The sequence below is a fragment of the Bombus vosnesenskii genome, unplaced genomic scaffold, assembly GCF_011952255.1.
Source record: "Bombus vosnesenskii isolate JDL3184/JDL3185 unplaced genomic scaffold, Bvos_JDL3184-5_v1.1 scf7180000013274, whole genome shotgun sequence".
Lineage (NCBI taxonomy): Eukaryota > Metazoa > Arthropoda > Insecta > Hymenoptera > Apidae > Bombus > Bombus vosnesenskii.
Genome location: NW_022882932.1, coordinates 945,646 through 965,985, shown reverse-complemented (window position 1 = coordinate 965,985; position 20,340 = coordinate 945,646). Strand labels below are relative to the sequence as shown.

The window sequence follows — 20,340 nt, the reverse complement described above, 5'->3', positions numbered from 1 at the left end:
ATTAAACGAAGAAAATTTGAATTCTTGATAAGCTTCTAATATTTATAAAATTTTTAATTATGATAACGTTCAATTGCAAAATTATAGTAACACGGTTTTGGTGTATCCGGTTCATAACAAGGCAGACACACTGAAAAGCATTTGATAGAGAAGGATTCTCAAGAATTACGTCGTTCACATAGTTTGTCACGTTTATTGGAGGTATACCATTCACTCCAGATACATAACCAGTCAATAATCTATACCCTTCACTCTTAACTACACCTAAATTTTAAGACAAATATATTAAAATATATTTTTAGTATCTTCTAATAATTACATATATATAAATTACATAAGACATTTTATATTTATGTATTGTAATTCACATATTAAAGAATGATGCGTTTAAATTTTCTATCTTCCTTATAGTTTATAAAACGTATAATGTATTATCATATAGTTTATAATAACTAGTGAATAACGAGATATGATAGCTGTAAACCACTATTTTATATAAGAAAAACATTTTGTAAGCAATTTAATATCACATATAAAAAAGTTTCGTGCCAAGAAAAGTAAATACAAAGCATAAAAGTATTTTCCAAATGAAATTCATCGTGGTAACAAATAAAAATCATACTATCCTATATTCTGATTTTGTTCTTATATATGTAGGTATAACACCATGATTGTTTGTCTACTTTATATCAAGAAAGATCTTTCTCATTGAAAAAATTGAAAATTGTCTTATCAGTAATGTTAAGTGGTTTTTCCACATACAATTTATCTAAAACATGTGCAACTGCAATTATATATATGTCATGTACATATATAGATTCCTTACACAATGAATTTGTTAGCATTAGATAATAAGATAAGGTACCAAATTTTGTAAATCTCAATAATAAAGTGATAAAAAATGTGTCTTTCATAAAGAGAAAAAGCAAAAAGAATGTTACAAATTCTTTATCAAAAATATGAATAAAAATGCTGATCTATGCAACTTATTGTAAATGTGTCACATTAAACAAAAATTATTCTAACATATACTCAACATTATGTAAAAAATGATGTAATTGTTTCATTATTTTATTGTGTTATTGGAAGACCAACGTATTATAGATCAATGAATTTGTCTTGTGACAGATTACATGCCTACCTAAATGAAAATATATAATTCTACTTAAAAAAACAAATAGGCCGCCTTGAAATTTCGAAGCCATATACATATAGATAGGAAAGCTTAAGAAACAATTGCGTATAACAAACTTAATGGAACATCTTGTATAGTTTTTTATTATTCTAACGCGTATATTATTTCATGACGTACTATCCCGCGGCTATGCCCGCGTTAGCTTCAGACGACTACAGGTATCGTAAAGATCATTTTATAATATGCAATGATTTGGTAAGACCCATAAAATATAATAAATCTACTGTGATAAGCTATCCTTGTCAGCTTCATTTTGTTATAGATATTTCCCTTATTTTTTTGCATCTTTTATTCGTCCTGTTACACTGTTACAGTTGCAAATAATTTTCTAACAGGCTTGTACTTAATTGATAAACGAATATTGCAATTCATTTGAATTCTGAAGTTGAATTTCGAAAAATACTCAAACACGTGTTTGTTTATTTTTAATGAGCTCATATGCCGAATTCCACATCTTTAACTGTAGTGATACGCGAAATGTGGCTATCTCTTGAAAAAAAATTTGTCGCCCTTTGTATCTCTTTAGGGTGGATATTTCCAAAAATCCTTTATTATCCTATGTCTACGTCATAAAAGAAAAAATTTCATGTTTCTAGGTATAACGGTTTAATAAAATTATTATTAATAAAACTTATTTAATAAAACTAAAACCAATCCATTTATCAACAGAACAGCTGTATATTTACAAACGAATGTATATATTTACATTATGTCATTATAGCGTACTTCTGCACCTCTAGATCCACAGAGATCTGTTGAAAAAATTTACCGCAAAATTGACGTTGACCTTAAAATTCTAAGTTAAATTCTTTATTGTTGCATTGTATAAAACTCCTCACGAGGAACAGAAGTCTCAAACTGTTGATAAATCACTACTCCACCGTTCTCTTGAAAAATGATGATAAAGTTCCATTAGCTCTTGCATTGATATTATTTACAATGCTTACATTTCACATTCACATAGAATGTAAACAACAAGATATTAATGAAAAAAGGAGAAAATTATTCGTTAGCAGAAGTAGCTCACCATAAATAGAATAAAGCAAAAAAATCTTTCAAGCAAAAGCTCAGTGGCGTCGAGAAAGAGATCTGATATTATTAGTTTGTTTGCAGGTGGACACGTAAAAGATATAAAAAGGTAAACTGCAACTTTTTTAAATAGAATTACAATTCTTTATGTATGATTCGATGCATCTCGTTATTCCATATAGGAAATTATTTAGTTGCTCATAGTAAAAAACAAGTATACAGTTCAAAAATATTGTAACAAACTATGTTTTTGAAACAAAATAACAAACGTAGTAAATAAAACGAGTAAGTTTTCCTGGCATAAACAATTAAGTAATTAATATACTAATGTGAAATTGCAATTTGATCTTGAAGGTCAATCTTGCGCCACATTTTTTTTCAGATTTCCACTGATCCAAAGGCAAAATCACGATATAGTGGTCACGTTCTAATTTAATTATTTCCTTATTTGCATTTTTTATTACCCTTTTTTCTATTTGTGATAAAATTTAGTTTAAGGAAATAATTTTGTAAGACCGATAAATTATAAAATGAAGTTAAAATAGTCATTTCGAAAGGGCAAACAGAATAACACCGACAATTTGTTCAATAATCATTTATTGAACAGTAGAATTTGCAATCATTTGCGACTTTTCTTGTATTATTTGTTCTGCATGATATACTTTCCAACAAATAAGATAGTCTCTAGTAACTTTAAATAAAGTATAATAGTTGATCACAAGAAGCAATGTTATTGATAACACTTGATACCAATCAGTTGTGCGTAGTAAAATAAGTAATTGTGCACAAACAAGAAGAAGTTGCAAGCCCAATATTGAACAAAGTAACATTGTAGGATTACTAAATAAAGCCTGTGCAAAATAATCATAATTTATTATTATTAGTTATTTTGCAGTATACTCATATGTATGATGAAAATAAAATTTATAACAAAATAAGTTAATATTGATCACGTACATAAAATCTGTAATGATTTGAATTTCCTGGTTCTGCTACAGTACAGAAGCCTTCGGAACGATAGATTTCTTTATTATGTCTCACAACTGAACCATGAGGCCACAAAATAGAATCATTCCACACTTGGGCATAAGTATGACTATTGCGATTTTCAATTTTAACCCATCGACCTAGGTGTAATGCCGCTCTATGTAAAACATCACAGTACCTAAATAATTATTGTATTCATCAAATTTCTGCAAATGAATTTTTTAATACAACATTCACATTATACAATCTTAGAACAATACAGCACGTACTACTAAAGAATTTATAAGATTGACACAACATAAATTGTTACACAATATAATTATATAAATACATACCTGACAGGATAAGCATGTGAAAAGTGAGCACTTATTCTTTCCAGCCAAAACATAATAACATGTTGCACAACCCATGAAATATTAAAATGTAGATGTTGAGGTACAAATATAATGGGTGCAATACCACATACATAAGCACTACTAGAAGATGCAAACAAAGCTCGTTTCAAACGCCGATTGAAATCGGACCTTAATGTTGAAACTTCTGCTCTAATTGCTGATGCATTTAATGAACAATTATGTAAAGGTTTGTCTACACAAAAAAGAAGATTAAATTCATAAATTTAACACTTTGTTAATATAATAATAATCATCATTATTAGTATAAATATAAGTTTTATACCCATCAGAAACTTTGTTTTCTTTTCATCTTTACCATATAAAGGTGTCGATATATCAAAGAAAGGTGCTGCACTTATACCAAACATTACAAAATATACAGATAAACTTCTGAAACAAAGTACATACAATAAACACTTGATATACATATGATGTATGATGAATGATATACATATATAACATATCAATATATCATACGAGGATCAATAACTACAATTTAATAAAGTAATACAGACGGATAACATAAGTAAAAAATCTTCATTGAGTTATGTCGTTCAGCCATATGGTAAAGACACCAGCATAATATATTCATCACAATGATTAGTAAAGTTATCCTGAAACATAATATTTAAATTATCCTAAATATAAATTTTACATTATATATATAATGTATAATTTATAGCAAAATATACCTCATCATTTTTTGAGCAGTAGGTAACCAACGAACTGGTGATGAAACATCAATAACTCGATGCAATAAAGAATAAATAAATTGCCTTGCAACCATAATTATAATAAATACAAGCAAATAAGGATCTATTAAGTAGAAATTCTGAAAAATTGAAGTCACATGTTTTTATAAAAAAAAGATAAATTATAATAAAGAATAGATGACTTAAAATAATGATAAAATATTCTAATGCACATACCATACTATAATTATTATAAGAATGGGGTAACCACCAAACAGTTCTATACAAATTAAGCATTTGTAAAGAAGCTGCAATAATCGACACAACTAAAGACAACGCTTCAAAAGTTAAATGACCATCCACAGGTACAACTGGTATAGGTACATGTTTTGGTACTAATGCTTTCATTCCACAAAGTTCTGACTTTTTATCATCTGCACCATTTCCAGCTGTTCTTTCTCCACTATTACTTCGTATACCAATATTTGAAGATACAGAGAAGTTAGCTTGGGATTTACTCTGTCCATTTCTACTAGCAGCATTACGTCTTCCACCAGGCATAGTGTTTGCTTTTACATTCTAGTTCATTTTTTAAAGTTATTTTAATTTATTATGGTTCTTACATATTTTTAGCTTAATAAATCACTTTTGAAATAAATTTTATGGTAACATAATTGAATTTAATGGCGTCAGGGAACTGTCATTTTCATTTATATCTTTGTTCAAACTACAAGACGTATAGCATTAAAATATATATATAAATGCGTATATTTTATCTCCTAAGTTGTTTATATGTTTTTGAATACTTTTATTTAGCAAAATTTAACAATATACTAGTTTTAATGATAAAAAAGATACATCAAAATTAATTTAATCAGCGACCTCTCATATACTCGAAATTAGTTACAAAATGTTTATTTTTTGTTTTGCATACAACATACATATACACTAGAACACAAGCCACAAGATTCACAAGCACAAACTTGGATTTCTTGGACCCCACAAAATAGGATTTCTGAAGTGCAAAATGATATGGTAATACGTAGCGTACTCTATACGCAAAGTAAATGAATTATAAAATACATAATATAAAATATATAATTATAAATATCAGAAAGGGAATTATTAACATCTTAGCATTTATATAAATAAAATTATTAAAATTGGATAGTTGAATAAAAGAATGTTTGTATTATTCAATACTGAACATGTGTATTGAAAGATTTAATTTTTTCAAACTTCTAGTTGCATGTCTAACCATGTATGTCTAGTTAACTTATTCTACTTTTAAGGTACATGACATTAAATTACATATATGAATAATATAATTCCAATACGTCCTATTAATGAGATCAAAGTAATATACTTCCTGAAATTTTTGTATCACTTTTCTTGCTCTTTCCTTGCTTTTTTCCTGTTGTAACAGACACACACATAAATTGTATACATACATTTATCGGCATATTTGATTTTTATTCACATACATTGTATTATATTTTGTTGATTTCATGTGTAAATTAAAGATTTTGTAAATAATTTCATGTATACAATTATACAAATGAATAATGATTTTTAATCAATAATATGAGAATTGTCAAGAATAATAAATAATATTTTGAATTTAAATCAAAAGTCATTTCCATCAAGTGATGAATCAAAACAAAACGGTATTAAAATGTCAATGGTCGTTCTAAATGTATAAATGTGATTCTAACTTAAATTAAATCTTTTTGAAATTAAAAAATATATAAAATACTTAGTTTATATTAAATTGGAAACCTTTACAAAACAACATAGTTCTCCTAGATGGCACTGTTTCACGATATAAAAATTTATATATTTTATGGAACAAATTGAATTCTCTAATATATTTAATAAGAGAACACCATAATTACTTAATGTAGTAAATGATATTCTAAGAAATGTGTATAAACAGAGAGGAGTGTAATATAAATAATTGCTTCTTTACACATATGTACATGTAATAAATAGCTGTGGTGAAGTGACAATGTATGTCTGTCATGTTGTTTCTTTCAAAAATTCAGCTTTTTATCAAACTATGAAGAATTGCGAATTATAGCGCAGTGGCTATTAATTCTAGAATATATTTTCTGAAATGTATGTGTATTTTACGTGAATTTTAAATTCACTAAAACCATTATTTGTCTTTATTCCACAAAGTTTATAACTTTAGTTTTGTAAATTAAAGATCATTCTTCTTTTGAAAATTACAGCATTCATTATTTTATTTTAATAGACTAATTAATCAATTTAATCAAGCTTTTAGTATTTAATCTCAGTAAATAATGCAAGAATATTGTTAATTATAACTATCTTCTAATATATACATATGTGTAGATGTTTAATCCTGTTCAAATAAAACATGAATGTATGGGAATAGAAGATGTTAACTTTGGCGATAAAGTTAATACCTCAAATAATTCCAAATATCCAACATTTATTGAAGAAGATGTTGATTATAAATATAATGAGATATCACATTTTTGGAGTCACGCACAGTTATCAAATGAAATACATCCAAAAAATGAAATTCATGGTCAATATAATTTATTCCAATCTGAAGTAAGTTTTATAATTTCAATAAATGTTTTTATTGATATATTTTCTAAATCATAAAACCTATATAACATTTCAATAAGAAACTGACTAATATTAAATATTTTAGGAAAATACTTCCTTAGCATATATGAAAAATTATGTACAAAATAATACAAATTTTCAAATTAATCAAGAAGGAAATTTAAATCAAATGAATCAGCAATGTCATATAAACATGAATCAAAAAGCTGAACAGTCACAATGTCCTCAAAGTATACAAGCAGCAAAGTTTACAAGTCAAATAGTATCAATTTCAGAGCCTATATCTTCCATAAAATCTAATCGTCCTGGAAGACCACCCAAAGGTTCTTCAGACACAAACATAGGAAAAAAACTTAAATGTCAATGTGAAATATGCTTCAAAGAGTTTGGACATAAAAGTAATTTATTTATACATATGAGAACACATAATGGAGAACGTCCTTATAAATGTAATCAGTGTGAAAAGTGTTTTACCCACAGTGGGAACTTAGCTATCCATATGAGGACACACTCTGGTGAAAGACCTTATGGTTGCCAAATATGTGGAAAAATGTTTAGTCATAGTGGAAACTTATCAACTCATTTAAGAACTCATTCAGGTATAAAGCCATATAAATGTGCTGTATGTGGTAAAGAATTTAGGCATAGTGGCAATTTATCAATACATGAAAGAATCCATTCCGGAATTAAACCATTTCAATGTAAGGTTTGTGGGAAAGACTTTTATCATAGTGGAAATTTAACGACTCATATGAAAAAACATATTGTAAATATTAACACTAGCATTAATCAATGTGAAAATAATGAAAAGCAAGCATTATGTACTGCAAATCTTAATAACACTACATCTATAAATTCGTTCAATAATTTATCAATGATTCAAAATACTAATGTCAAACTGATGCCTATTGAAAATAATATTGTTCCTATAAAAAATGAAAGTAATGATGAGGAGTCAACAAATGCAGTTGGGGTATTAACACCAACATCAACTTAAGTATGCTAAATAAATACTTTAATGATAGTTTAACTTATGAATATATTTTGTAATTATAATTGCTGTAAAAATGTATTATCAGAGTTTAAATTTCTTAATGATCAACAATTGCATCAATAATTATGGATATATAAATATATATTTTTTTGGAATTATAAGTTTTATATTGTAAAAAGTGAAATCTCTCTACATGGAATCTTTGATGTATAAAATACAATTGAAAATACGTGCAATTACACATAATATATTAAGTATTTATAACTGTATTATTATATAATATGGTAAAGTTATTAAAAAATTACAATTTTTTAATTAAACTTTTTGTTTATTTTATCACTTACAGCAACATTTCAGTTAAGTATTTTAAAATCTCTTTTTACTCTACTCCAAATAGTGTAATATTAAAAAATATATTGATATATACTTTCTGTATGAATTTGATCTATACTACTGTTATGTATAGAATAAGCCAAAAGTATACTTGAACTGAAAATTTTTTTATAAAAATGTTAATGTACTTTTTGTGATATTAAAAGATTTTAAATTTCATGTAATATATATGTCTTAAATTTGTATACTCATACCCCTGACATATCATTTTAAAGAAGATATTGTATAAATTTGTATAAAACACAGTCTTCATGATTTATTTATGTATAGTAAAATATGTAGAAATTGCTTTAAACATATTAAATTATAATTAATATATTTTATTTCAGTTGCACATTGTTAATAAATACTATATAAGCTAAAAAAATTACTTAATTTATATAAATTATAAATACCTCGAAAATTTTAAAAAATGTTATGTAAACAACATTAAAAATTATCTTGGACTTTCTATCAAACATTACATAAACATGTATCATAATACATATATGTATAATGTATTATATGTATATACGATATTTTAACCTATGTGTTTTATGCAGATTTTGCACATTTAAGTGACTATTATTTTACAATGTCAAATATGTTTATGCATAAATTCTCGTGTATTATGTCTGTATTTGTGTTTAATAATTTTTTCAAACTTTGTTATATTTGTACATTTTACGTACTTGTATTTGGAACGTAAAATAACTGTTCTTTATAATATTCTATAACATATAAAAATAAATGTCTACTATCAGGATATCAGCTTCCTACATTTATCTATATTATGAATATTTTTATAAAAATTTCTACATGAGTTTTAAGATTGAAGCAAAAAGATCTCTTCTTTCTCAAAATTTTTGGTACCAACTGGAAATGCTAGCAGTTTTTCTCTGATAAAATACATTCACGTCATTTATTTATAATTAGTATTAATGATATTATGTTATAGACTTGTATGTGAGTTACATATACTACATACTACATATTCATTCTTGTTAAAAAAATCATTGGTACAGACTAGGAAAAATGTAAATATATAACATAAATATTTTTTAATATAATTAGAAATTGTTAGATATTAATATCAGATAAGTATACCTCGTTTGTATATGCGTATATATAGAATTATGTGCGAATGTACGTGCGCACTAATTATTTTGTTCTCAATTATATTTCTCAACTAAGAAATTTTATAATTCTGTTCTGACAATGTAAAAATGTAAAATTGCAAGTTACTGAATGCATAATTAAAGTCAAAATATTAAGAACGTGCCAGTCCAAAAATTTTTTACCTCACTTTCTAGAAAAAGAAAAATTAATAAAATTTCTCATACATAAAATTTGAAATGCAATTATACTATGCACACCTAATGTTCACTTGTACACTAACTATGAATATCTGATCATCGTATAACATTTAAAGGCACTGTCATGTTTCGTGGTAAGCGATAAGTAATACTTGTAGCGAGATTTTCAGGTAGCTCATGCCAAATGAATTTTCCTGTAGCAGGTACATCTTCCACAGGTAACTTGAATGATACTAATAATGTTAAACAAAGTCCATCTCCTCCTTGCCCTCCACTGAATTCTAAGGAAAGTATTCCATGTGGTTTATGCTGTGCAACTCCATTTCCAAATAATTCCTAAACAATTTATGATAGATTATAATACAAAATTATCTATATCAAAAGGTAGATATTAAGAAATATTTACCTTCATAAAGTTATGTAAAGTAGAAAGAAGGTTGCGATGTGGATTAATTTCACAAATTGGTAAATGGAATGGCATGGTATCTGATACAAGTACATGCAATTTATTCCTGTTGATAAAATATAATACATAATTGTATATCAATTTAAAACTATAAAAGGAATAAAATGTTGGCATTTTATGAAGATTTTTGTACTTTAAGTCTATACAATCGAATATGCATTATTTACATCTTAAACAAAATAATTGTTTATGCAGTTTGTTAGATAAAATAAAAAAAAAATATATATATATATAGTTAGTAATTTTATAATACAATTGATACTATTATTGTGCACATGTTATGCATCATAAAATAATCATTTCCAAATATTGTTAATCATAATTTACTTATGAACATCTACGTTGTTAATAGTACGAGTTTGGACTAAAATGAAAAAGGCAAGCATTTTATTGCTATAAATGTATATGTACAAGTGCATGTGCATGTAAGTGTACCTACTATACTCCAACCTAAGCCTTCATCCATATTCACAGTCATAATCAGATTGTTGTTGTTCTTTTATGAAAACTATCACCAGTGACCTTATACTGCAAGCGTAAATACTAAAGAGGAATCAAGCATAAGCACTGATATATTTATACAAATAAAGTTGAAACTTCAATGTAAAATAAATTTAAATTAAGCATATTTCAAATGTATGTAACTTACGTTGATCTTTTTTTCGAAGTGATTGATAGCCGCAACAATAATTTGGACAATGGTGTACTAATTGGCATTAAATATGGATGTTGTGGAATATTCTTATTCGTGACATAAGTTTTACCTCTTTCTATCAAAGATATAATATCATGTGATCTGAGTGACAGATCATTTACATTATTCACCCAGCATGCTTGTAACGATTCTTCATTTGCTTCTTCTAATGTTTTTAATTTACCACCAGTTATTTTGCCAGTAAATACAAATCGGAACCATGAACCAGTTGCACATTCTACTAATATCAATGTTTCTGGATCTAATGTAAGCCCTGTTTCTTCTAAGACTTCTCTTTTAACAGCATCTAATAAATTTTCATTAGGTTCAACACGACCAGCAGGTAAATACCATTTTCCACTGCAAGTAGCTTTTGCTTCTTGCATCATTAATACTTCCCCTTGATTATTTATCACTACAGCAGCAACAATGTATGTTACAGTTTTTTGACAAATTGGTATATAAGTACTAGGTGTTCCTTTTCCTCCTATGACACGTTTCTTTTGTATAAGTTGTTAATAACTAATAATAATTGCATAAGAAATGAAAGATAAAATAAAACTAAGAGAACAAATGTATGAAATCAACAATATCAAAAATTAAAAGAACTAAATGTTATAATTTCTAACATATTTTTTTGATTCATTTATAAGCTTCGTAATAGTATATAATAAATGTTAACTAATTGCATATATATATCAATGAAGTATCATTTCTTAAACATTAACATTTAATTACACATAAAGTTCACTTTACCTATTTCATCTTGTACCGCATGGGTACTATCATGCGTGTCACCAATTTCTAATGGATGACCAGCTAATAATAATTCAATTTGTTTTTCAATAGATAACGACATGTCAGTATAACAGCAATTGCTTTAAAATATACACAAAACAAATATTCAAATTGTATCTTAGATATCATATATCATTACTACTAATTTAACGATAGATAAGGTTATAAACAAAGTGAAAGTGATAATGATCATACAATTCATACATAATTGAATTAGGCGTGTGCATCCTGCTGTAGTTGTAAGTTGTATCTAAGTCATCACTATTCAGTTCAATCTGGTTGGATTATCATCGTTCCTATATCGAATTCCCTATGTAATACTTAAAAGTTTTTTTAGAATATAATAACACAGTATGTAATAAGATATGAACGAAAATGAGATAAAAATTATTTTTAATTTATAGAGTATGATTTGAAAAATTTGTAAACTTAATGTTAAAATATTAAATTTCATGAACATTTATTGAATTTAATTTATAAAATATAACTGTTTTTATCAAAACATTATATTATGTTGCATTATAGATCAATCATAACATAATTTACATGTAATATAAATTCATTAGTGAGATAAATATAATTACAAAAATAATTATTATCATCTAGGGAATGCAACTGTTAAAAAGTCATATTTTACTATATCTTTACAACTTGGAAAATCAAATAGTTCTGTACAAGTTGTACGACATGCGGTTCTATATAGTAAAGGAAGCTTGATACATGATGTAAGATGTAACATGAAAAGTGTTTACATAAAAAATCAAAATAAAGTATTGAAAAATGGAAGTTTTAAATGTATTAATTGCAATAGGTCTCATTCATTGCTCATTATTCTTTTTTGACACAATTTTTAAGGTACAGTTTACGAATGTTATACAGATAAATATTATAAGTATTTTTATATATAATTTTAGAATTATAATTTAAAAAATTTTATTTTGTGAAGATAAAATATTAATGATAATTTTTCTTGATAATTTATAAGTAATAATAATTACGAATATCATTTATTTTACAGACATGTTCACATTATCCATACCTATATTTTTTAAAAAATACTGGTTTAGAAGTTCAAATATTGCGAATAAAATGGTTCACCACAGCATTTAATCGTAAAATAATTAAATGGGGTATGGATCGCTCTAAATTTTGGACTGCTTGGTTTAATGCAGGAGTGATTATTAGTGTCATTATTTTGCCAATTGCTATAATTATAATCTTAAGAATGACGTTCAATATATGGTCTAATGGACCATCTCTTGATAATACTAATTCTGAACCTTTATTAGAACCCATGGTAATTTTAACTTAGAATAATATTTAATTTACTATTGTGAGATAATTCTTTAATAAATGTAATTTCGTTGATAAAATCATATGTGATACATTTTTATTTTTTACAGTTACCTGGCATAGATATGCCCTTCAATGAGATTGGATATTATATCATTACATTAGCAGTTTGTAGTATTATGCATGAGTTAGGACATGCATTGGCTGCAGCAAGAGAAGATGTTCAGTTATTTGGTTTGGGAATATTAATTGCTTTCACAATACCCATAGCTTATGTACATATAAGCAGTGAACAACTTAGTTCATTACCATTAAAAAATCAACTAAGAGTTACTTGTGCAGGAATCTGGCATAACATAGTACTTGCTACAGTAGCTGCAACTATTCTTTTGCTTTCTACATGGTTCTGGGCACCATTTTATGCAATAGGGAGTGGAATTTATGTAAAGACTATTTTACCTGTAAGTCTTCTGATATTGTATTCTTATATATTAGTACATTGGTTGTCAAATGATTTTTATGTTTTACTTAAATTATATGAAAATTGATTAGAGTAGAGATAGATAGCAAATGATCAATTTTGAATTAGGAATGGTAAGTTTTTTTTATGAAAATTTACGTTTATAGAATTCACCTGTACTAGGTCCAACTGGACTTCTTGAACAGGATTTAATATATGAAATAAATGACTGTCCTGTAAAATATACTGAAGATTGGTACGATTGTATATTAAACACAGTCAATCAACCAGCTCTTGGATACTGTGTTAAGCAATCATTTATTCAGGTAAAATTTTTTCTGTATAATTTTCTTACATTAGTTAATATGACTCTGTTTTTTAAACAAGTAATGGTAGTATCTTTGTGCATAATATAAATTTTCATAACCTAATTAGCAAATTAATTTAGGAATATGATGAGTCCGTTCCATCAAAACAAAAAACTAATGGTGCTATAAACTGTTGTACATCAGATAGTGAAATTACAGGAAGTTTATGCTTTGAGTACATTGAGGGACCACAAGCAGCTCCTTTACATTTACCTCCTCATTCTTGCCTCCCAGCCAGAACTATGATTAATCAGTCTCAAAATTTTTGTCATGCTAGTCATGAATGTGTATTTCATGATACTCATTGTTTAAGACCTTCCCTTGATAATGTTACCAAGGTATATATTTAAAAACAAACATTTAGATATTAATCACGTAACAATTAATAACATTTAAAGTATTTAACAAACTGGTTTCCCTTTCTATCACAGGTTGTTCAAATAAAAAGGAGACAGGGAAAGGATGTATTATTTTTTGGACACCCAGCAGATATCTATCGAACTGTTGATGTATCTGATTGGATACCTAAATATTCATTCTTAAATCCTAAATTACCAGAAGCTTTGACACTTCTTTGCAAATATATTACAATATTTTCTGCAGGATTAGCAATTATTAATATTGTGCCTTGTTTCTTTCTGGATGGACAATATATTATAAATATACTTATACTTTATTTATTAAATTTTATGCCCCACAATAAAAATATTAGACAAACCATTATATTAACGATAACAAGTATAGGTACATTATTTCTTACTATAAATTTATTGTATCTACTTATGAATAAATTATTATAAGTAGTAAAAGAATGTTGTTAATATTTGAAATTTCTATTTAGAATACAAAGTACATTATTATGAATTACATTTCTATATAAGTTTAATGGCACTTTGCATCGCTTATTTAAATATCTTAATAAATCTTGCAGTCTCGTTTGAAAAATTATTTACATCTTTGGAACAACAGATTGGACCACATAGGAAGATTATATTATATATTTCTATATTTTTTGGAAATAAATTATTAGTAAATATAATATGTAAAATCTAAGTAGATTAGATAGTTATATTGAAGTACAATACAAAAATAAAGCTATTGCTATGTTCTGATATGACAAAAAAGGCAGCTACAATTTATTATTCCTACTTTCAATGTGGTGTTATGATTTTAGTTGTTGTGTAACAAAATTTAACTGTCATTCAAAAATAAATGGAAATTCTATACCTATATTAAATGTATATGTATAATTTGTTTTGTTTACTATCTATTATTTGAATTATTATAAAATTATAATATATTATATAATGAAATTTCTTTATAACTAGTATAATATAATAATAATGATATATTTAGTTGTATAAGAAAGAGATATTATCGTTTTGCTGCTGCATCTCCATCCAATGCTGTAAGAGTACAAAAATTATAATGTTTGTAGTAATATAAGAATTACTAACATTATTTTTGTTTTCAATATTTTTTTTAGAATATAGAAATATTACAAATAGTTAATTAAACAGTTAAAAAAGTAAATAAAGGATTACATACTTTTCCCATCACATGCAACAATTTTAACTTTATCTACTATTGCAATTTCTTGGACCTCACGAAATTCAACATCATTAAGCATAAAAGTCCATACATTGTCACAAAATCTGTAAGTGTTTAATTTACCAGCCTAAAAATTTTAAAGAAATTATAGTTATAATCAATGTTATTTAAAGTAATTAATATCAAATATCAACATTAGTTACCTTAAATATAAGTCGTGACTTAACTCTGGCTGCAAGTGCTTGATTTATTGCCTTATCAAATTGTAATAGTACTTTAATTGCTAACTGAGGTGTGATTTGCCCATACTATAACATATTATGTTATTACATAAAATGAATATCATAGATTATACATTTTTCATTTGAGGTGTATCATATTAATGTTTATTTTCTATAGTTTGCATGATGACAGAAGTAAAATTGGTTTATCGACAACATTAACCGCAATATTACATATTTTTGTGAACATACCTGAATGAGCTCATCGAGGCTTTCTTGTAACGTATTACCTAATGTTGTGTTTCGATATAATTGATAAGACATTGTCCTTAATGTATAATATGCACAATATTAAAGCAAATAGAGGTCTTTTAATGCAAAAGTAATCTTTATGCGTAATGAAAATAGGAAACAGTATTTGTTGATTAACTGTGTTGTTAGTATAGAGACATAAAGATAGAGTGCGTGACCGAGCTGAACAAGCGATATAGGAATAGAAAGAGAACGCTGCATAGACTTCTTATGTCCTTGTCTAATAACGCATGCACATTCGTATAATAAATGTGTAATTATAACATTAATCAACAACCGGCGTTAATGCCATGCCCGATTAGACAAAAGACATCTCTATGCACCGTTCTCTTTATATATATATATATATATATATATGATTCGCGTACTCTATCTTTATATCTCTGATTGTTAGATAAAATCCTGCCGTGCAGTACTTATTTGTATAAATGAAACCGTATAGTAGAAAATGATATTGCCAAGAGCGGCAGATTCAAATTCAAGATTGTATACTATATTTTTTCACGCTACATATATATCTGATATTTATCAAACCTATATTGAAAATTTATTTATTTAAAAAAGTGTGTGATTTTTTTATTTATTATTATAATAAAATTTTAAAATATTGAGAAGAAATGCAAAATATCATTAATTATCATTTGTATCCGATCATTTGAAAGTAGAAATTATTCATTTTCTCAAAAAATTTATTGTGAATTTTAATTGCTGTTATATATAATACTACAATTTTGAAAAGTATTTTGATGAATTTTTAATACTGATTTTTAATAGTAATCTGATTAAGTGGTTTCGTATACGACTATGTGAACTATTCTAAAAATGAAGGCAAGCGTGCATGCATACATATGAAATCACTGTGCGGTAAATGAAAGTTCTACACATAATACAGGACTATATTAAATAAACATAATCTTATATCAATAACTAATACAAATTAACAAATGTATTTTATTTTTGTTCAACTTTAAAATGTTTCCTGATACATACTTGCGAAGTATTTATTTATTTACGGTAAAGGTTATACATGTAACTATGTATGTACTAAATACTGTTTAATTTTGAAAGCTTTCGTTTATAGAATGCAAAGTAATGATAAAATGCCAAGAGTAACATTTCTACCGAGAACAGAAAGCTAATGTATCGTGTAAAGCAAAGATTGTCTTCCAGTCGCGTATGCAACACGTATACCTTGTGAATGTTTGATAGCGCTATCTGAATATGGTCAATACGGTAGGTAACTGTAACACCAACGTGGCCTGTCATCGGTTATCCTGCGAACTTTCCAAGCAGACACGTGGTGCAACACAGTGATACTTCCATCGTACTTCCCCACCATTTTCTGCGCAGACAAATCAAAATTTAGAGAGTAATTTTAAATCTTCTGTGGAACACGAGTTATAACGTTCGCGCACATGTCGGTAGTGACATATCAATTAACGTAACGTATAGACTTTCGTGAGCAAAATAGGGAACGAAGAATAGTCAAACGTTTAAAGCGAATGCTTTTCGCGATTGTATAATTTAGATGTAAAGGTACTACATATTGGAATTTTAGAAACTTAAAAATCAGGTATCATTTCGGAGCGTTTAGTTAATTGAGTATGCTTATTAACCTTGTATTCATCATGACGTCCATAGGTAATCATTTAATAATCAAGCCTGGAACTTAACGGAGCAGCAGAGGAAGTAATATCAAAAAGATTATCGACTCGCACATGGTACGTTGGCAAAGTTAATTTACGATGGGAACTCAAATTTTAAATATAAAGAGTATTAAGTTGCTATAACGAGATACGAGATAAAATATCGATTCATGCACTAAAATTTCAGGCGTTAAGTAACAAATGTATCTCACGAATCAAATGCAAGAATAAATTGATGTTCTTCAGATGAAATTCTATTTTGGTAAGTTTCTTTTTCCTTATATCTACATATAGGGTTTGGTGAGTTAAAATTCTGGGAATTTACATTTAGGTTATTCAAATTCGTAAAAAAGCATTGAACGTACATGTTTCTTATATGATGTCTACTACTTTTGGCATTAATTTTTACCATGTTTACCAAACTGATCGTTGTTCAATAATTAATACATTATCATCACAATATTTATAAAATGGTTCTGAAACCGTATAATTCCGTTTTCGTTCCCATTTAAGATTTTTAATAATAGCCATTGAAGACTGTGAACATATTCCTTTTAATTGCCTTTCTGATAAAGTACAATTGGTGGAATTATTTAATACTTTCATCACGTTAAAATTGTTGTGCAACAAATATAGATTAATATTTTTACTACGTTATAATAAAATTGTATCATTTGGATGAGGACAAATGCGATATTCATGTTTTGAAAGCATCTCTATACATAAAGAAATGAATTGACTCTGTATCGTGTACCCTTTATTAGATAGATTTTTCTATGATTTTCATAATTTCGATATTATAGTAAGAATAGTTGTATTTTTGCAACTTAAAGAATTTTAGATCATTTCACTGTGACGTTGTTGGAAACAGAGTACAGTGGTATTTTGGCACATTTTGCAGTTAAACACTGACTATTACGACTACTGCATATTGATGACTCCATTTATCAATGTTGATATTTCTTTATAGCTGCGTTATTTCTTTTGTTATGCCATTAAGCGATTTCAGTAAGGCAATTAGAATTTCGACTAGTATATTTTCTGACAGTAATAACTGTGTGCATCAACGATTTAAAATCGGATTCCTTTTGTTCATGATTGCTTGTGTCTTTAAAAATTGGTAAATTACGAGAATAATGATTGGTTCGAAATTGCAAGCTATCGGTTTAAAGCTTCTTTGAACTCGTTTTGATAACTTACTTCATATACGAGTATTTACTTCCTATATCTCTAGCTTTTCGTCAAATTACAATAATATTTATATACTATACGTACAAATATTGATATTATTAGTGTTTACTAAATACATATAAACATATGGTTTATTGTTATAATTATTTTTATCCTGCGCATTGAAATGGTTTTGTTATAAAAAGATATACAATGAATAATTCGATATATCGAATTAAGATAAGAGATAAAAAAATAACAGATACAATGAAATTTAATATTACCAAAATATATTCAATCCCTTTTTATTCTCAGTCGATTAATAGCATAATATCAAAAGCAGTATTTAATAAGAGTAAGTTCACTTCGTTAATTCGGTTAAACAGATGGGACGTATGAGAGAAAGTCTTATTACAGTATTTGGCAAGTTTAGATGTCCAAGTAATTGCGGATGAAAACTTCAGTGCGCATGCAAAACTTTTCTCGGTAAATCGGAAGAGGTACGAAGTCTCGAACCAGGAATGAATAGACATTTCTGTGAATTTAGCTTACGAAAATTGTATCCACCCTATGTAATAGATTCAGATTTATTATCACTGTAGTACTCGAAAACACGGCGTAAAATTCAAATGATCCTTCGACTGTATTTTCAATTCGATCAAAGATGAAAAATATTTAATCGTCGTTGCTTTTCAAACCTTTTTGAAGGTGTCGATGAAAGGTGTGAAAGAAGTACTCGAACTTGATAGAATCGTCAGCAATATCTTATTATTATTTAAATGTTCTTTGTGAACACTCATCGTTTATATTTTTCTGAATATATTGCATCGATTGAATTTCTCAGCGATTCAAATCGTTGATCTTCGATATTCAAATAAATCAACAACACGTACCAATCAGTCTTCTATGTAAATGCACGCACAAGCACACACACACATATTCGTGCTCACATTTACGATCTCGTCGACGTCCCTTGGCCTGAAGCAAAGCAGGAGTCAATTAAGTCGATGTAAACCGTAACGAGTGGTAACAATGGAGGTAAAGAAATGAATTAGGCAAGAAGACTAAAACGTAGCTAACAGGGCCGCAGAGGTACAAGGAATGAAACTGTAGGGATTTTCGCGACAACAAGGTTAGGAGAAACCAATAAAGGCAAATCAACAACTCTTCCCGTGGTAAGATTTTTGAAAGAGGAAACGAAACTGCAAGTCATGAGAACTGGTGGAACAAGCATACATATCCAGCTAGCCACCCTTCTCCAAGGGTTACTATCAAAGTTCGTATCCGCCCGTGAAGAATGGGACAGCGGAGAAAAAGCAGATGCGGAAAGGGATAGAGATTTTAAGGGATAGTGAGAACGAAAAAGATAAAGTCGCGAAATACACAATGGAAGATGCGTATAGTAGGATTCGAGGTCCGGTTTGTTGGAGGAGGACATTGAACGGAGCAAGTTACCCGCGAAAGAACGGGACACTCGCATCGATCGGATTCCACTGTGTAGGAGTGCAATGAAAAGCATCTTTAAGAGTAGTATAGCGACGTCTCGAAGAGGGGTTGAGGTTGGTTCGGGGCAAAGGTGGGTTGTAGGAAACGCACGGTACGGGGGAGATTCCACGAGACTATTTATGTAGCTTGCCATCTAGAAAGTTTGCAAGAACAATTTATTACGGATATACGTACCATTTAAAGACGTCAAAGTTATTATGACAGAGAACTTTATCTGCGATAAAGGGAACGGCAGGGAAAGGACTTCGTTATTCAATCGATGGAAGTGGAAAGT

At 27.7% G+C, this 20,340-nt stretch overlaps 5 protein-coding genes across 8 annotated transcripts; 2 read left to right on the top strand and 3 right to left on the bottom strand.

Moving 5' to 3' along the window:
• Positions 1–2,804: 2,804 nt before the first annotated feature.
• LOC117231846 (transmembrane protein 39A) lies at positions 2,805–5,727 on the bottom strand. 3 transcript variants are annotated; one of them, XM_033490692.1, is made up of 7 exons: positions 4,536–5,727; positions 4,299–4,438; positions 4,122–4,220; positions 3,890–3,996; positions 3,547–3,799; positions 3,182–3,368; positions 2,805–3,075 (listed from the first exon to the last, which is right to left on the bottom strand). In XM_033490692.1, the coding sequence occupies exons 1-7, from the start codon at positions 4,857–4,859 to the stop codon at positions 2,821–2,823; spliced, it is 1,365 nt and encodes a 454-aa protein (XP_033346583.1). In that variant the 5' UTR covers positions 4,860–5,727; the 3' UTR covers positions 2,805–2,820. The 3 variants fall into 3 exon arrangements, with proteins under 3 accessions (XP_033346583.1, XP_033346581.1, XP_033346582.1); XM_033490690.1 differs by having other exon boundaries at positions 3,182–3,389; positions 4,536–5,724; XM_033490691.1 differs by having other exon boundaries at positions 3,182–3,389; positions 3,890–3,993; positions 4,536–5,724.
• A 334-nt stretch (positions 5,728–6,061) lies between these two features.
• On the top strand, positions 6,062–8,146 carry LOC117231841 (zinc finger protein 616-like). Of its 2 annotated transcripts, none has more exons than XM_033490683.1 (3): positions 6,062–6,308; positions 6,657–6,881; positions 6,985–8,146. In XM_033490683.1, exons 2-3 carry the CDS (start codon positions 6,657–6,659, stop codon positions 7,894–7,896), a joined length of 1,137 nt encoding a protein of 378 aa, XP_033346574.1. In that variant the 5' UTR covers positions 6,062–6,308; the 3' UTR covers positions 7,897–8,146. The 2 variants fall into 2 exon arrangements, with proteins under 2 accessions (XP_033346574.1, XP_033346573.1); XM_033490682.1 differs by having other exon boundaries at positions 6,063–6,416.
• A 743-nt stretch (positions 8,147–8,889) lies between these two features.
• LOC117231842 (8-oxo-dGDP phosphatase NUDT18) lies at positions 8,890–11,820 on the bottom strand. Its single transcript, XM_033490684.1, has 4 exons — positions 11,498–11,820; positions 10,697–11,228; positions 9,988–10,093; positions 8,890–9,917 (listed from the first exon to the last, which is right to left on the bottom strand). The coding sequence occupies exons 1-4, from the start codon at positions 11,598–11,600 to the stop codon at positions 9,678–9,680; spliced, it is 981 nt and encodes a 326-aa protein (XP_033346575.1). The 5' UTR covers positions 11,601–11,820; the 3' UTR covers positions 8,890–9,677.
• A 368-nt stretch (positions 11,821–12,188) lies between these two features.
• On the top strand, positions 12,189–14,472 carry LOC117231843 (membrane-bound transcription factor site-2 protease). Its single transcript, XM_033490685.1, has 6 exons — positions 12,189–12,394; positions 12,558–12,836; positions 12,943–13,293; positions 13,460–13,618; positions 13,741–13,998; positions 14,092–14,472. Exons 1-6 carry the CDS (start codon positions 12,320–12,322, stop codon positions 14,458–14,460), a joined length of 1,491 nt encoding a protein of 496 aa, XP_033346576.1. The 5' UTR covers positions 12,189–12,319; the 3' UTR covers positions 14,461–14,472.
• On the bottom strand, positions 14,462–15,898 carry LOC117231844 (transcription initiation factor IIA subunit 2). The gene is made up of 4 exons (XM_033490686.1): positions 15,685–15,898; positions 15,415–15,519; positions 15,209–15,338; positions 14,462–15,066 (listed from the first exon to the last, which is right to left on the bottom strand). The coding sequence occupies exons 1-4, from the start codon at positions 15,754–15,756 to the stop codon at positions 15,035–15,037; spliced, it is 339 nt and encodes a 112-aa protein (XP_033346577.1). The 5' UTR covers positions 15,757–15,898; the 3' UTR covers positions 14,462–15,034.
• Positions 15,899–20,340: the final 4,442 nt, after the last annotated feature.

Coding starts and splice junctions, on each gene's coding strand:
- LOC117231846 (XM_033490690.1), bottom strand. CDS start 4,859: ATGCCTGGTGGAAGACGTAATGCTGCTAGTAGAAATGGACAGAGTAAA. Junction 4,221..4,298: donor ACTGCTCAAAAAATGATGAG/GTATATTTTGCT, acceptor ATTATGTTTCAG/GATAACTTTACTAATCATTG. Junction 3,390..3,546: donor TCACATGCTTATCCTGTCAG/GTATGTATTTAT, acceptor ATAATTATTTAG/GTACTGTGATGTTTTACATA.
- LOC117231844 (XM_033490686.1), bottom strand. CDS start 15,756: ATGTCTTATCAATTATATCGAAACACAACATTAGGTAATACGTTACAA. Junction 15,520..15,684: donor GCCTCGATGAGCTCATTCAG/GTATGTTCACAA, acceptor AATATGTTATAG/TATGGGCAAATCACACCTCA. Junction 15,339..15,414: donor AGTCACGACTTATATTTAAG/GTAACTAATGTT, acceptor TAAAATTTTTAG/GCTGGTAAATTAAACACTTA.
- LOC117231841 (XM_033490683.1), top strand. CDS start 6,657: ATGTTTAATCCTGTTCAAATAAAACATGAATGTATGGGAATAGAAGAT. Junction 6,882..6,984: donor ATAATTTATTCCAATCTGAA/GTAAGTTTTATA, acceptor TAAATATTTTAG/GAAAATACTTCCTTAGCATA.
- LOC117231843 (XM_033490685.1), top strand. CDS start 12,320: ATGGAAGTTTTAAATGTATTAATTGCAATAGGTCTCATTCATTGCTCA. Junction 12,395..12,557: donor TTTTTGACACAATTTTTAAG/GTACAGTTTACG, acceptor TTTATTTTACAG/ACATGTTCACATTATCCATA. Junction 13,294..13,459: donor ATGTAAAGACTATTTTACCT/GTAAGTCTTCTG, acceptor TTACGTTTATAG/AATTCACCTGTACTAGGTCC.
- LOC117231842 (XM_033490684.1), bottom strand. CDS start 11,600: ATGTCGTTATCTATTGAAAAACAAATTGAATTATTATTAGCTGGTCAT. Junction 11,229..11,497: donor TGCGGTACAAGATGAAATAG/GTAAAGTGAACT, acceptor AACGTGTCATAG/GAGGAAAAGGAACACCTAGT. Junction 9,918..9,987: donor CTTTACATAACTTTATGAAG/GTAAATATTTCT, acceptor TAAATTGTTTAG/GAATTATTTGGAAATGGAGT.